General features: G+C 38.1%; 1 protein-coding gene across 1 annotated transcript; it reads right to left on the reverse strand.

The window, feature by feature from the left end:
- Positions 1–1,186: 1,186 nt before the first annotated feature.
- Positions 1,187–2,125, reverse strand: LOC130041877 (olfactory receptor 4F3/4F16/4F29-like). Its single transcript, XM_056134160.1, has one exon. It carries the CDS (start codon positions 2,123–2,125, stop codon positions 1,187–1,189), a length of 939 nt encoding a protein of 312 aa, XP_055990135.1.
- Between the last annotated feature and the right edge of the window lie 13,430 nt (positions 2,126–15,555).

The raw sequence follows: 15,555 nt of genomic DNA on the forward strand, positions 1-15,555 counted from the left end.
AGACTCACAAATGAATCTCAGAACCAACCAGCTCACTGCAGAGATGCCTCCAGATGCTAATTACTTAAAATTTTAGAATTCCAGGAGCATGTGGCCACTGACATCTCATGCTATTCATAACAAGCAATACAAAATAAATTATCTAGCATCTGCCTATTGGGCAGGCTTGAGTGGTAATGGGAAAATTAGAAAATAATGGTGGTGGGAAGGTGTGCTGGTGGTAGGATTGATGTTGAAATATTGAATATAATCAATTATTGTGAATAACTTTATGAAAATAAAAATTTTAATAAGCAAATAAAAGGTATAGGTAGGAATTATGTAGCACTTTAATGTCATATTTTTATGTTCATCAATTTTGTTGGTTTACTAAGATCATAGTATATGTTTAATAATTCTCAATTATACAATTTCAATATTTCTTGCCATAATAGAAGTTAAGCTGATTAAAATTCTTATTAAGGGTGGCTGGAACTCTATCAGAGGTAGCAGTAAAAAATTATTTACTATGGGTGGAAGGACAGGTATTGGATCTTTGTATGACTGAAACCCACTGTAGCACTGTCACACTGTCCTCCCGATGTTCATTGATTTGCTCGAGCGGGCACCAGTAACATCTCCATTGTGAGACTTGTTGTTACTGTTTTTGGCATATCGAATACGCCACAGAAAGCTTGACAGACTCTGCCATGTGGGCACGATATGCTCTGTAGCTTGCCAGGTTCTCCGAGAGGGACAGAGGAATCAAACCCGGGTCGGCTGCGTGCAAGGCAAACACTCTAACTGCTCTGCTATCACTCCACCCCAACTGAAACTCAATCTGCAACAACTTTGTAACTGTATTTCAGCGTGATTTAACTTTAAAAAATAATTAGCTATCCAATAATAGGATTTTATTTGTTTATCAAAAATAAAAGGTTATACTTATATTAAAATAAAATGTAATCCTAGAGCGTGTAACCTTAATAATTATTCCTTAGGAATGGAAACCCAAGATTATCATAATCTTTTATCATAATCAATTCATATGTATATAATAGCCTTTTTTTTTAAAAGGAATGTCCTCAAAATAGACTCATCATCAGTGTAAATAATCAAGGTAAACAAAGAAAATTTTATCACTAAGCTTGACCTTTAGCAAAAAATAGTATTCATCTGCAAGGGATTTTCTTAATGTAGGCATCACTTAAGATATCTTCCTATAGTTTATTAGCTGTCTACATACTCTTTTCATTGCAACCTTCATTTCTTGATTCCTGAATGTGTAAATGAGAGGATTTAGAAAAGGAGTGAGAACTGCATCAAAGATGGCCAGAAACTTATCTAGGTAAGTGGAAGGAGATGGCCATGTATAAAAAAAAATCAGTGGACCAAAGAACAAGACTACCACTGTGATGTGAGATGAGAGTGTGGACAGAGCCTTGGATGACCCACTGGAAGAATGTTTCCGAACAGTGAGAATAATGATGATATAGGAAATGATTAATATGATGAAGGAGCCCACAGAAATGAATCCACTATTGGCTGTGACCATGAACTCTAGTCGGTAGGTGTCTATGCAGGCAAGTTTGATGAACCGAGGAAGGTCACAGTAAAAGCTGTCCAACACATTAGGACCACAGAAGGGTAAGTTTACCACAAAGACCAATTGAATGAGGGAATGAAGAAGGCCAATTATCCAGGCACTCACTAAAAAGAAGATGCACATTTTTGGGCTCATGATGGTCAAATAGTGGAGAGGTTTACATATGGCAACATATCTGTCAAAAGCCATGGCAATGAGTAGCACCATTTCCACACCTCCAATGACATGGATGAAGAATATTTGAGTAATGCAGCCACTGAAGGAGATGACCTTTCGTTTTCTGAAAAGGTCATAAATCATCTTTGGAGAAGACACAGAAGAAACACCCAAGTCTATGAAGGAAAGGTTAGCTAACAGGAAGTACATGGGAGAGTGTAAATGAGAGTCAAAAATCACAGTGATCACAATAAGTGAATTTCCCATCATGCTTCCCATGTAAATCATGGATGAGAACACAAAGATAAGAAGTTGAATCTCCCAGGAATCGGTGAGTCCCAAGAACACAAATTCTGTCACCACAGAGTAATTTGTTCCATCCATTATTGGTTTGTAAGCTTTGCTACCTAAAGGAAGAAATTAGACAAATGTAAATTATAGATATTATGTTAATAAATTAAAAAGGAAGAGAACAAAGGTGATAAAACCTATCTTCACGTTAGCATTAAAACTGAACTATATGACTATATAGACTCTGAAATATAATCACCAGAAAATTGGCATCTGTCACATGAAAACTGCTTTCTGTCACTAAGTTATCTCATTATTAATACCTCTCTCCTTCCTTTTAGGAGAGATATTTTGATGTTATTCAGAAATGCAAGGTTGTTTTCTATGAGGAATAAGATTTCAGCCCAAAATTCCTTTTACTTTACAACCTGGGAATAGTCACTTTTATCATTTTTCAACGATTCTATCCATTGCCAAGCCTTCAAGATTTATACTGGCAAGCAAATTCTTCCCAATCCTATTTCTAAAACATTTTTGCCATCAGAATATATTAATATTACCCATTTATGTGATGTCCTGTTTATTATTACTAGCATTCATTTTACTGTCCTTTGTATTTTGAGGTATGGAGAACAGTTCTAACTTACCAAGTAGATTATAAAGTTTTTTTTTCTTTTTGGCTTTTGATTTTTAGCTTTTTTGTCACACCCAGTCGGGTTCAGGGCTTACTCCTGACTCTGCATTCAGAAATCACTTGTGGCAGTGCTTGGGGTATCATATGTTAGGCCAGGGATCAAATCATTGTTGGCTATATGCAAGGAAAATGTCCTACCCACTATACTATTGCTCTGTTTAAGGCAGGGCTTATGACATTCACATTTTGATTCCCTGGAGTAGTGAAAAAGCAGTTCACAGAGAGGTGTGGATCCATGAAATCTCTGTTAGCAGTTTGTACTACAAATTGAAAGTACTTAGAAATATCTCTAACAGTTTTACATCAAAAACTTAAGTGTATAAATTTGCATTTATTAAATTATCAAACCAGTTCGTAATGAGATTTAAAGACGACCACTGGACTAGAGCTGTTACCGACTGGATTCCACGGGATGTCAAAAGACTGCATGGCCGCTCACCTACCAGATGATCAGACTTCTTAATCAAGATCATGAACGATCGGTTTGAGGTTCTTCATGTTCCCAGAGAGAACAGATGCCATTGGGCTACACTAGCATGCAACAGGGACAAATGGAGACATTACTGGCACCCGCTCGAGCAAATCGATGACTAACGGGAAGTTAAGACATAAGTGATTAAGTGATCAAACCAACATTAATAGGAGGAACTCTGGTTCTTCACAAAAGACAATATGAGAATCAGCATCTCAAAGCCCTTGGCACAGAATCTGAGAAGTTTAAAACTATAAAGAGCACCAGAAGTGTAGTGGAGAGCATTTTGTTTAAACCTCTAAACAAGAACTTTTCAGATTATTGTTATTTTAGTTTTAGAAAAATATATATAGCATAATGGAAGGGAAATGAACTTTGGATTCATAAAATCAAGATATATACCATAATTCAGACACTGGTAAAATTATGTTAGGAAGACTAATTCTTTTGGAGGGGAGCAGTATGGGCCACACCAAGCAGTACTCAAGACATTTCTTGCAGGAATGAAACATAGAGTCAAGGTAAACACTTCGTCTTAACCCCTGTAATATCTGTCCAACCCAAGTTAAATTCTTAAATCAGTTTTTGAACTTGTAAAACTGCAGTACAATTCCTGAGTAAATTGTATGGATAAAATAAACTAGATTTTATCATTATACATTCAGTGTGTATTCAATATGTTAATGTTTAATACTGTGTCTGACATATCGAATACTCTCGGCAGCTTGCCGGGCTCTCCGAGAGGGGCAGAGGAATCGAACTCGGGTCGGCCATGTTGGCTGCGTGCAAGGCAAACGCCCTACCCGCTGTGCTATCTAATTTATATCTTGGTGCTTCCGGTCAAGATGTTGGCAGTACAGTAGTGAGTGCCCGAGCTGAAAAAGGTAAGGAAACTCTCAGAACTCTGAACAGATGATGGGTTCATAAAATTTCTGCAAGAGTGAATGTGGGTATTCTTGATTATTGGATATTCTATCTCAGGGAAAGCGCCATTAAACAAAACCAGCTGGTCACCACTGAGTTGAAGTCATGAAGATGGCTGTCGCTCAACTGCCAGTGGCAGAGCCCTGCAGCTCTCAGTGCTATGTGCAGCAGCAGAGTTTTAACGTGCTGAATAAGGCTCTTCGAGTCCAACTCAAATCGCTGCGAAGCACAGGTCCAGGATTTGAGGGGCACCCCAAGTACCCACCACGGGGCCACAGTGATTCTCTGCTCATGGAACAGCCCTAATGCCATTTCTTCCCCATACCAGGCCATGCTGCTTGCAACATATTATGAAAGAAAACCTCCCTGAGCATCAACTGTCTCGAAACCCGGATGGGGGCATGTGCCCCTGATCAGACTCTGCTGGACTGGTGGTTGCAGCACCCAGAGTGCCCAGACCACAAATGGTAGCAACCCTAGTCCGGGTCCTGGTCCCTGCTGGGGGTGCTGCTGCCATCACCACTGGGCTCAGGGGACACAGCAGCACCATCAGGTCAACCTGGTGCCATGGGACAAGTGTATCAGCAGCCTAATGGTGCCTTCAGACTTCCTGGTACCCCAAAATCACCACTCTGGCTTTGGTCACACTCCAACAACTCAGAAACAAGTTTCCCAAGAAATTAAACCACCAAGAATTAGATATGTGGGAGCCATGCCCACAAATCACCTCTGACTCAGCCATATAAACTCATTCATTGACCTTGCTTCAGAAACCCATGAATAAATCTCAAAAGAGATCAAAAGCTAGTTAACCTTAGACCCACACAAGGCTGAACAGACCTGAAATATATCAGAGGGGGCAGGTTACTCCAATGCCTGTCCAAATAGAGCCCCCAGCAGCCACTTGCTCCCACAATCCAAAATCACCACCACAACCCTGGCCAGACTCCACCAGAAGCCCCAGAAGTCACATACACACCCCAAAGCTTCCACCCAGTTTTAAAAAGAGCTACCCCAGCTGTACCTTCCTGATAAAAATACTAAATGCCCTGAATAAATATGATGATCTCTTAGCTCTGTATTCCAAACCATAATACCCAAAAGGAAAAAACAGAGAGAAAGAGGAAAAGTGCCTACCACAGAGACAGGTGGCGAAGTAGGAGAGGAGGGTGGGAAGGGAAACAGGGGATATTGGTGATGGGAAACGTACACTGGTGGAGAGATGGGTGTTGGAATATTGTATGACTGAAACCCAATCATTAAGTTTTGTGATGGTGTATGTGACAGTGATTCCCTTAAAAATAAATAAATAAATAAGTGCTAATTTTATTTTTCTTTCACTTTTTTCATAGTACTATTTAACACATTAAAACAAATGAATTAGAAAATAAGATGGCTTATTGGTATTGGGTCAGGAATGTGGCTAGGTAATACAGCACTTTCTTTACATGTGTGAGGTTATGAATTTTGATCCCTGAGGAAGGAAGGAAAGAAGGAAGGAAGGAAGGGAGGGAGGAAGGGAGGGAGGGAGGGAGGGAGGGAGGAAAAAATTTGTGACCAGCAGAAACCATCAAAATTCTTTACCTAGGGGTTAGAAAAATGGTATGGGGTTTGAAACACTTGCCTTGGATGCTGTTGGTCTAGGTTTGATCTTTGCCACTGTATATGGTTGCCTAATCAAGAATTGTCCCTTAGAACTGCTGGGTGGAGCGGGAAAAAAGGGGGTACAATGCCTGTTATTTGTGCTAAAAGCTATTTTAATAATTATCTCATATCATAATAAAATATAACATTCATACACTTTAATCATAAAAATCTGCCCTCCTGTTGTTCATCGATTTGCTCAAGTGGGCCCAGTAACGTCTCCATTTTGAGACTTGTTGTTACTGTGTTTGGCATATTGAATATACACTCTCGGTAGCTTGCTGGGCTCTCTGAGAGGGGCAGAGGAATCGAACCCGGCTCAGCCAGGCTGGCTGTTCACAAGACAAACACCCTACCACTGTGTTATCACTCCAGCCCACATAAAATTTATTATGTAAATATATTTGCTGTAAAAATACACTGTTTTTTTTCTTTAGAAAAAAACTAACATTTGATAATTATAAACAAACTAATATTTGACAATGAAGTCACAAATCCTAATGAAGAAAGAATACTCTGTTTAACCACATTGGGGAAATGATTCAAAGGACTGGAGTGCATGCTTTGCATACACCAGCAATGAATAGTCCCCCAAATATAACCAGGTGTGCTCCCTAAAAACAACCTGCCAAGGAAATGGCTTCATTGTTGAACATTTGTCTTGTTTGTGTGAGATGCTGGATACCCAGTACAACACTTAAAAAAGAAATGATGTGATAAAACCCAAAGAAACATGCAGAACAAGGCAGCTAAAACTTTATCTCATACTATTTATAAAGATCAAGTGGAAATAGATCAAAGGCTTAAAAACAAAACCTCATAATATAAATCTCTTAAAGAAAATTTAGGCAAGTTCATCAATAATGACCTAGGCATTAATTTTTTTTGCACTATCGAATGAATAGAAAACAAAAACAAAAATCAGAAATGAAATACATCAACAAAAAAATTAAAAAAACAAAAATATCAACAAAATTAAATTACAGAATCCAGAATCAAAGAGAAATTATGTAAACTGTGTGTCAGACAAAGGACTTAATATATAAAATATCATGTATCTGTGGTACTTAGAATAATAGGACAAAGGACTGTAAGGCATAAAAGGGACAATACCTCAATTACCCTGTACCCCCACAGACAGAAATGAGAAAGACAAAAAAGGAAAGAATTTGAGAGGGAAGAAAGGAGAGGCAGGTAGGAGATAATGGGTAGGTAGTTAGAGATGCTCTGATGTATATATCTAAACCACAGAGTCAACAACACTATAAGTAGTCCTTTAATGGATAAATTGACTTTTAAACACACACACACACACAAACACACATCACAATGTAATGTTATTCATCCATGAAAAAAATGATACCTTGCCTTATGCAATAGCGTGAATGAACCATAAACACATACTAAGTAAGCTAAATCAGATAAAATCAAGTATTTTATGGTCAAATCTAAAAAGTTCAAGCCTGTTTTTTTAAAAAAGGAAAAAAAGCAAGAATAAAACAGTCATCACCAAAGAATAAAGGGGGTGATTAGGATTGGATGTGTTTAACGTACGAACTTAGTAGTAGCAAATAGGACATGGAGGTCTAATGCACAAAATGATTTTTAAAAAAACATAATGTACTATAGTGCTATAATATAAATATTTCTTCAGCAATCATATTAAATGATACAATATTAAAATGTATCAAAATAGCATGCTTACACTAACAAAATACAACATGTCAAGTTTATCAAATACATATTACAAAAATACACCAAATAGAGAATACACATTAGCCATTCACCTCCTCTTTTGATTGATTAGAGGGTGGAGATGTGGGGCCAGAGAGAGTGTATAATGAGTAGGGCACTTGTCTCGCATGTGGTTGACCTAGTTCAGTCTCCAGCATCCCATATGGGCACCCAAATCGTAACACCAGCACAGCCTAGAGTTCTTCCTGAGTGCAGAGCCAGGAGTAACCCCTGAGCATTGCTGGATGTGACCCAAAATAAAAATAACAACAGCAAAAAGAAGATGGGGATGTAAAATGACACACCATTTCAGAGACATCAATAGCTTTCTGTCCTAGGAAAAAATCTACTCCTTAGTACTATACTGGATTCTCAATTAACGGAGTCTTGCTTTTATCAATACCTAATTGATCATGGCTTGTGACCACTTTGTGGCTCAAACTAGTTACAATTGCAGGCACCTTTAGAGAAATTACACTCAAGTGATAATTCTCTGAAAACGCAGATCCTTCTTACTTATGGATTTTGCTAGAAATTTCCAATTCACAGAAGGAAGAGCAGAGAGCTCAAGTTGAACAAGTCTTATGTAAAACATGAGCATTTGGGATATAGCCCAGCATAATCACAGTTCAAAGGTTTTGAACAGGAGCTGTCATTGATATTTGCATAAAATTTCTAGAGAACTTAATCCTTTACATGCTTCTGTATGCTTTGTAAAATACTTAAAATAATCTATTTAAAATAGACATTCTCTTTCATGAAGGTAGATTTCAATCTTGAAAGCAATTCATATGGTATGTTTAAGGCAATCAATAAAATGGGCTTTCATTTATTTAATTTTGCAATAAAAACTTATTTAGTAGGGCGAGAGAGATAGTAAAGTGAGCATTTGCCTTTGCATGTAGCTGACCCAGGTTTAATCCCCAGAACCCTAAATGGTTCCCCAGACACTGCCAGAAGTAATTCCTGAGCACAGAGGTAGAAATAACCCCTGAGTATCACTGGGTGTGGCCCAAACACCAAAAAATTAAAATAAGAAATAATTTTTAAAAATTATTTAGTGAGGGGGCTGGAGCGATAGTGCAGCGAGTAGGGCATTTGCCTTGCACACTGCCAACCCAGGTTCGATTCCCAGCATCCCCTATGGTCCCCGGAGCAGTGCCAGAAGTGATTCCTGAGTGCAGAGCGAGGAGTAACCCCTGTGCATCGCCAGGTGTGACCCAAAAAGAAAAAAAATTATTTAGTGAATAGAAACAAAATCACTATTTCTGTAGCACTGTCATCAATTTGCTTGAGCAGGCACCAGTAACATCTCCATTGTGAGACTTGTTGCTACTGTTTTTGGCATATCGAATATGCCACAGGGAGCTTGCCAGGCTCTGTCATGCAGGCAGGATATTCTCGGTAGCTTGCTGGGCTCTCTGAGAGGGATGGAGGAATCGAATAAGTCGCATGCAAGGCAAATGCCCTACCTGCTGTGCTATCGCTCCAGCCCTTCTTTGTAGTACTTATTTAAAAATGTAATTTTTTATTTTCTAATGCTCTGTCTGAAGAGATTTGTAACTTCCTTAAAGTTGAAATCAAAATTGTCTTGTTATTCAATGATTTCCAAAACTTGAATCAGACGAATTATATATAAAGGGATATATAAATATCTCAAGGAATTAATATTTGCTGAGAGAAGAGGATGTATTTGAATGACCTACAAATGCCTGGAAACATATAAATTATATCAAAGAAATTTAGTACAGACTGAATGGTTTTTACGTAATAGAGAAAATTAGGAAATGACTTTAAAGATTAATATTCTAAAAGGATGAAATAATTCGGGAAATATGTATATGGTGACAAAACACAAAAGTATAAAATTCACTTTAATTTACAAGGTATTATTTCAATTACTTTCTGTATGCATTCTTCAGAAATTCTGTAGCACTGTAGCACTGTCCTCCCATTGTTCATTGATTTGCTCGAGCGGGCACCAGTAACGTCTCAGAAAAATTGTGAAACTTATTCTTACTGTTTTTGGCATATCGAATACGTCACAGGTAGCTTGCTAGGTTTTGCCATGCGGGCAAGATACTCTCAATAGCTTGCCGGGCTCTCCAAAAGAGGTGGAGGAATGAAACTCAGATCCGCCACATGCAGCACAAGCGCCCTACCCAGTGTGCTATCGCTCCAACCCTCAGAAATTTGTAACTGTAAATTGTGATATCACATTTTCAACTATTTTTAAGTGATAAGACTCTTGGAAGCATTTCTAAAAAAGCTTCCCTTCTTGGTTATATGGATGTAACAAAGTTTACTGACAATGCAATCAATAGCAACTACCTGAGAACTGTGAATTTTAAGAAAAGTCAGATTAAAACACAAAGAAATATAAATATGAAGGCTAAATGTAGTCAAAGGATTACTATAGTGATTCAGATATCAGAGAATATAAGAATTGGAACATTTATGCCAACAAAGCTTTTGGAAGGGTCACATCTAGCAATGCTCAGGGGTTACTCCTGGCTCTGCACTCAGCAATTACTTTGGGCAATGCTGAGGGGACCATATAGGATGCTAGAGATCGAACCCAGGTTGACCATTTGCAAGACAAATGCCCTATCTGCTGTACTATAATTCCACCCCAACACAAGTTTAACGTTACTTGAGACCGGATCCAATTTTAAATCTCAGTCCAGAGCAAGCATCAAGAAGAGATTTCTACATCAAGGCCCAAGAATATCATGTCTACCCACCTAGAAGTCTTCCCAAGGGAGAAACTTTAACATGAACGTGTTCTGAAAGCATCTTATAGATTAGCTATGATTTGAAATGACTTTTCCTAAATATACTAATTTTGCACAGAACTTTTTAGTTACTTAAGTATCTCTGACCAGAAACACAAGTTCCAACTCCATCTTCTGTTATAATTCTTCTTTTTCCTTTACCCGTATTGAATAAATTAATTCTCCAAACATGTTCCCAAATATTTAATCCTTTTATACTGAAGAAAATATCCTTCAAATAACTGTGATCAAGTTGAAATGAACCTACAGACAATTGATCTTAAACCTTGATCCTCATAAATTTCCCCTCAATCTAAAAGCATTGAATTAACCTCTCCCTCAACTGAAACTCTTTGCATTATCCTTCTCAAATTGCCACAACCCTTTACATCAAGTAAAATTCTGCTTTCTCTAATTAAAGACACAGTTTTAACTTTGTGGGACTGTGAATAACATAAATAACAATTTTGTATTCTCTTCAAATGAACCTTTAGATGCTAAATGTAACAAAGTCACTCTAGCTTTCTGCTTATAAGATATAGCCAGTATATTTTTGTACTTCCTCTTAGGGTCTAGTTCTCACTTATTTCTATACGTCCATTTGTCAAACTTCCCTGAATCTCTTTTTCACTCTTCTTATAGCTTATACATAAAATTGATGTTAAAAAAATAAACTAAATCTAACCCACATTTAGAAAACAATTCTAAAATCTATGGAGTTTCATGTCCTATTTTGTTTCTAAACTTTAATATATATTTTAATAACATTACATTGGGAATTGCTTATTTGTTTATTTTACAGTGTCCATATTTTTATATTTCTACCTAGTTGTCTGTGAAACTCATTGTCATCTTGAAATAACTCCCACATGTTCCTAATACAGCTGCTTGCCTTTTCATAGAAGATGATTATTTTATGCTCACCTTTAAAAAATTCTAACAGGGACAAAAATACAATTACCCTTTTAAAATTTTTACATGAAGATTAATATCCAAGGTCAGAGAAAATAGGGGCTAGGAGGACTGGTCAGTGGTTGTAATCTAACACAAGTGTGTACAGAGCAGAGGGTAGATAATATAGAGAAGGAACCAATACAACAATAATAGCTGGAAATTATGTTGGACAAGAACTGAGTGTTAAAAGTACATAAAGTGATGAGAGGGAAGGGAAGGGAAGGGAAAGGAAGGGAAGGGAAGGGAAGGGAAGGGAAGGGAAGGGAAGGGAAGGGAAGGGAAGGGAAGGGAAGGGAAGGGAAGGGAAGGGAAGGGAAGGGAAGGGAAGGGAAGGGAAAGGAAGAGGTGAGGGAAGAGAAGGAGAAGGAGGAGGAGGAAGAGAAGGAGGAGGAAAGTCTGGGTGGGAGTGAAACTGGGGACACTTTTGCTGGGAAATGTACACTTGTGGAGGGATGCGTATTGGAACACTGTATGACTAAAACCTAATCATGAACAACTTTACAAGGGTTTATCAAACAGTAATTCAATAAAAAAACTTTAACAATTTTTTTCATTAGTCATCCATTATTTCTTGCCTACTTATCAAGTGCGAGTGAAAATTTCTTTTCAGTTCTAGAACAGTGATTAACTGCAACCTATGTTGAATCTAAAATATTACAAAATTATTTGAAGTTATGTCTTTTACATTTTCCTAGACTCAATGTATGTCTAGCCAAAAGTCAAGGTCAGTAACTTCATCCAAATGTGGCAACAAAAGTTTTCACAATTATTTCCTAATATTATTTAATACCTTAACCTAGACATTGCCTACTTTACTTTAACGTAACAGTCAATCATTTGAGGGTCTGACTCATTCATAGCAAGGCCAAAAACAAAATCAAAAACTAAAGTTTTTTACATTGTTAATTTTATTCCTTCCTTTTACCTGTTAAAAGAGAAGCGCTTCTTCAAGGAGTCAGATTTTTCTATGTTCTCCAGCACAAAGTACCATATAAAATCTTTCCATAAGAAAAAAATGAGGCTAATTATAGCTCAAAGACAATGACCAAGTGATACTGCAAAAATATCATGTTTTAGGAGAAGTTCATGAATCAGGGGACTTTGTCCCTAGAGAACTATTTGTCTTGACCAGAGCAACCAAAGGACCTGAAAATTAATAATAAAACACTAGAGAGGAAGAAGAAAATAAGCAAATAATTTTATTTTATATCTTCGGGCTATTTCATTGAACATTTTGTAAATATAATATTATCCACCAGAAATATTATCTCTAAAAATAGCTATCAACTCAAAATAAATACAATTATCTTGATCACCTCTAAAAGTAAAATGTGCTTAATGTTTGTTTCTTGATAGGAGAACAAATTTAGACAATACTTCATTTTTATACAATAATATATTGTGAATTATAGATGTAAACAAAGATTAGCTAGAATGTAATTAACTCCAATGATTAGAGCTTAAAAGTGAATGACGGTTTGGGCCACAACAATAATACAGGGGGTAGGTTGCTTGCCTTGAACAGTGCCAATCCCAGCTCCTCATATGGTCCCCAGACCCCACCAGCAGTGATTCCTGAGCCTATACTGAGACAGGAGTAAGCCCTGAGCACAGCTGATAGTGGCACAAAAAATTTTTTTAAATATGAATGAGGAGATATTGCAGGAGTTAAGATTTTGTTAAGACTTTGCTTTCAGTTGATTTCTGGGTGACTCCTGGGAGTAGCTCCTGAGCACCATCATGTGTGGCCAAACATCCCATAATTAATTTATTAATTAAAATTCTAAAAGGTGGATGAAACAACTAAAACATATGTAAACTGATGATGAATTAAATGAATTATGATACATCTCTGTAAATTCCATAGCACTGTCTGTAGCACTGTCCTCCTGTTGTTCATCGATTTGTTCGAGCAGGCCCATTATCGCTTCCATTGTGAGACATTGTTATTACTGTGTTTGGCATATCGAATTTGTCATGGGTAGCCTACCACGCTTTACCATGCGGGTGAGATACTCTCGGTAGCTTGCCAGGTTCTCCAAGAGGGGCAGAAGAATAGAATTCAGGCCGGCCATGTTGGCTGCATGCAAGGCAAACACCTACCGCTGTGTTATCACTCCAGCCCAGGAAATTCCATAAACCTTTTGAAAAGTAAGTTCAAACCCCACATCATTTTATTCTGCTATTCTGAACCAATATTACTATTCAATCTCCCTTTGGTATTGGGGGTGGAGGGGCCAGAAGGCAGCTACCAAAGTAGCTTACTTGAAGAACTGGTACAAATATAAGACTGAAGTAAATTTTTTGGAACGATTTATAAAAGAAGTAAAGGTAACCCCAACATGCATGCACTGCCTTGGTAATCTAGACGTTACCTATAACTACTGAAAGTAAGTGTAACGCTTAGCTCTCATTATCACTGAGCCCCAATGTATACTTGTCAAAAAATAGTCTTTATGCCAGATTTAAGAGACCCCAAGTTGACTATGTGCTCCCCCACTTCTTTGATGGACTTCTCCTGCTCATCCAGATCTCCTCAATCTTCCTTTAACCAATATAATGTAAAGCGAAGAATCAATTACTATTCACCTATATGAAGGAAAAATTTAGTATCCTATACCAAAAAATAACTTACCTGTATCCAAACTAAGACAGAGCCTTAACACTAACATACAATCAAAGCAGATGCTGCATAATAAACACACAACGTTTAAAATTAGTTCCTTCAGAGGAAGGAGCTTGATGGTGCTACTCTCACTGCTTAGACTATTGTCAGTAGCAAATACTAAATACCGTTTTCGGTGTTTGCCAACTGTAAAACTGAAAATTCTTGGTCTGGGAGTTAAATCAAAGGGCTTGGAGTGCAAACTTTGCATATACTAAGCCCTAGTTTGATTCCCAGCACTCTATGGATCTGTATGGCGCCCAAGTGGATTGCCCCTCACCACCACACCCCCAGTATTGACAGCTATGGCCATAGTGACCTCAAGCATCCAAGCACGGAAACTTCAGGCCCACACAGTAAAGTAGAATATCACTGGTCCCCTGAGAATTCTAAATAATTTTCTTCAGGTTTTGCAGGTGGGAGGAAGGGAGGGAGGTTATTGAATATCCATGAGCTAGACCATTGCCAAGCTGTTCATGATTGGGTTCCAATCTTTCAGTCACACAACAACCATCCCTCCACCAGTGTACATTTTCTACCACCAGTGTTTCCCATTTCCCTCCCACCGTCCCCAAAACCCTCCCAATCTTCCTTTTGGGGTGTAGAGGGTGGTTACCAAAGAGTGTAAAGGCACCAAAAAGGCACCATCAGGAAGCCTGAAGGCACACGTGAACATTTCAAAAGGAGGAATTTCCTGTATAGTTACACTACTAAATTTATGAAATGAAACTCTGGATAACAAAATACGAAGTATAGTTTGTTGTTGTACATTTATACATATCTGACCAAAGAGACTACAGACTTTCTTCAATTAGTATTTCAAAACAATAGAATTATTAAACCATACAACAAAGAGTTTGCTTTAATTTTGTAAACTGTAGCACTATGCTCCGGTTGTTCATAAATTTGCTCGAGCAGGCACCAGTAACGTCTCCCTTGTGAGATTTGTTGTTACTGTTTTTGGCATATCGAATACATCACAGGGAGCTTGCCAGGCTTTGCTGTGTGGGTGGGATACTCTTGGTAGCTTGTGGATCTCTCTGAGAGGGGTGGAGGAATCGAACCCAGGTCTGCTGCTGTGGCTCCAGTCCTGTATACTTCTTTAGTCAAAAATTGGGCTGGAGGGGCTGGAGAGATAGCACAGTGGGTAGGGCATTTGCATTGCACACGGCTAACCCCGGTTCGATTCCCATCATCACATATGATCCCCTGAGCAGCACCAGGAATAGTTCTTGAATGCAGAGCCAGGAGTAACACCTGTGCATCGCCAGGTTTGACCCAAAAAGCTAAAAAAAAAAAAAAATTGGGCCGGAGCCATAATATACGAGGTAGGGCATTTGCCTTGCACACGGCCAACCCGGGTTCAATTCCCAGCACCCCATATGGCTCCCTGAGCACTTCCAAGAGTCATTCCTGAGTGCAAAGCCAGGAGTAACCTCTGTGCATTGCCAGGTATGACCCAAAAAAGAAAAAAGAAATCAAATTATAGGGTGCATAATTCCTTTCTTTCATTTTGCATACTCCCTGTTAGAATCACTCACGCATCCAAATTTTGAGATGTATAGTTTCTTTATATGCTGTAGTTTGGTCTCATGCTTTCAGATTTACTGGTTCTCTGATTCAGATATATAGTTATGAACTACCTCTCCATTGCCAGTTTTC

This window comes from Sorex fumeus, unplaced genomic scaffold (genome assembly GCF_029834395.1).
Source record: "Sorex fumeus unplaced genomic scaffold, SorFum_2.1 ptg000098l, whole genome shotgun sequence".
Lineage (NCBI taxonomy): Eukaryota > Metazoa > Chordata > Mammalia > Eulipotyphla > Soricidae > Sorex > Sorex fumeus.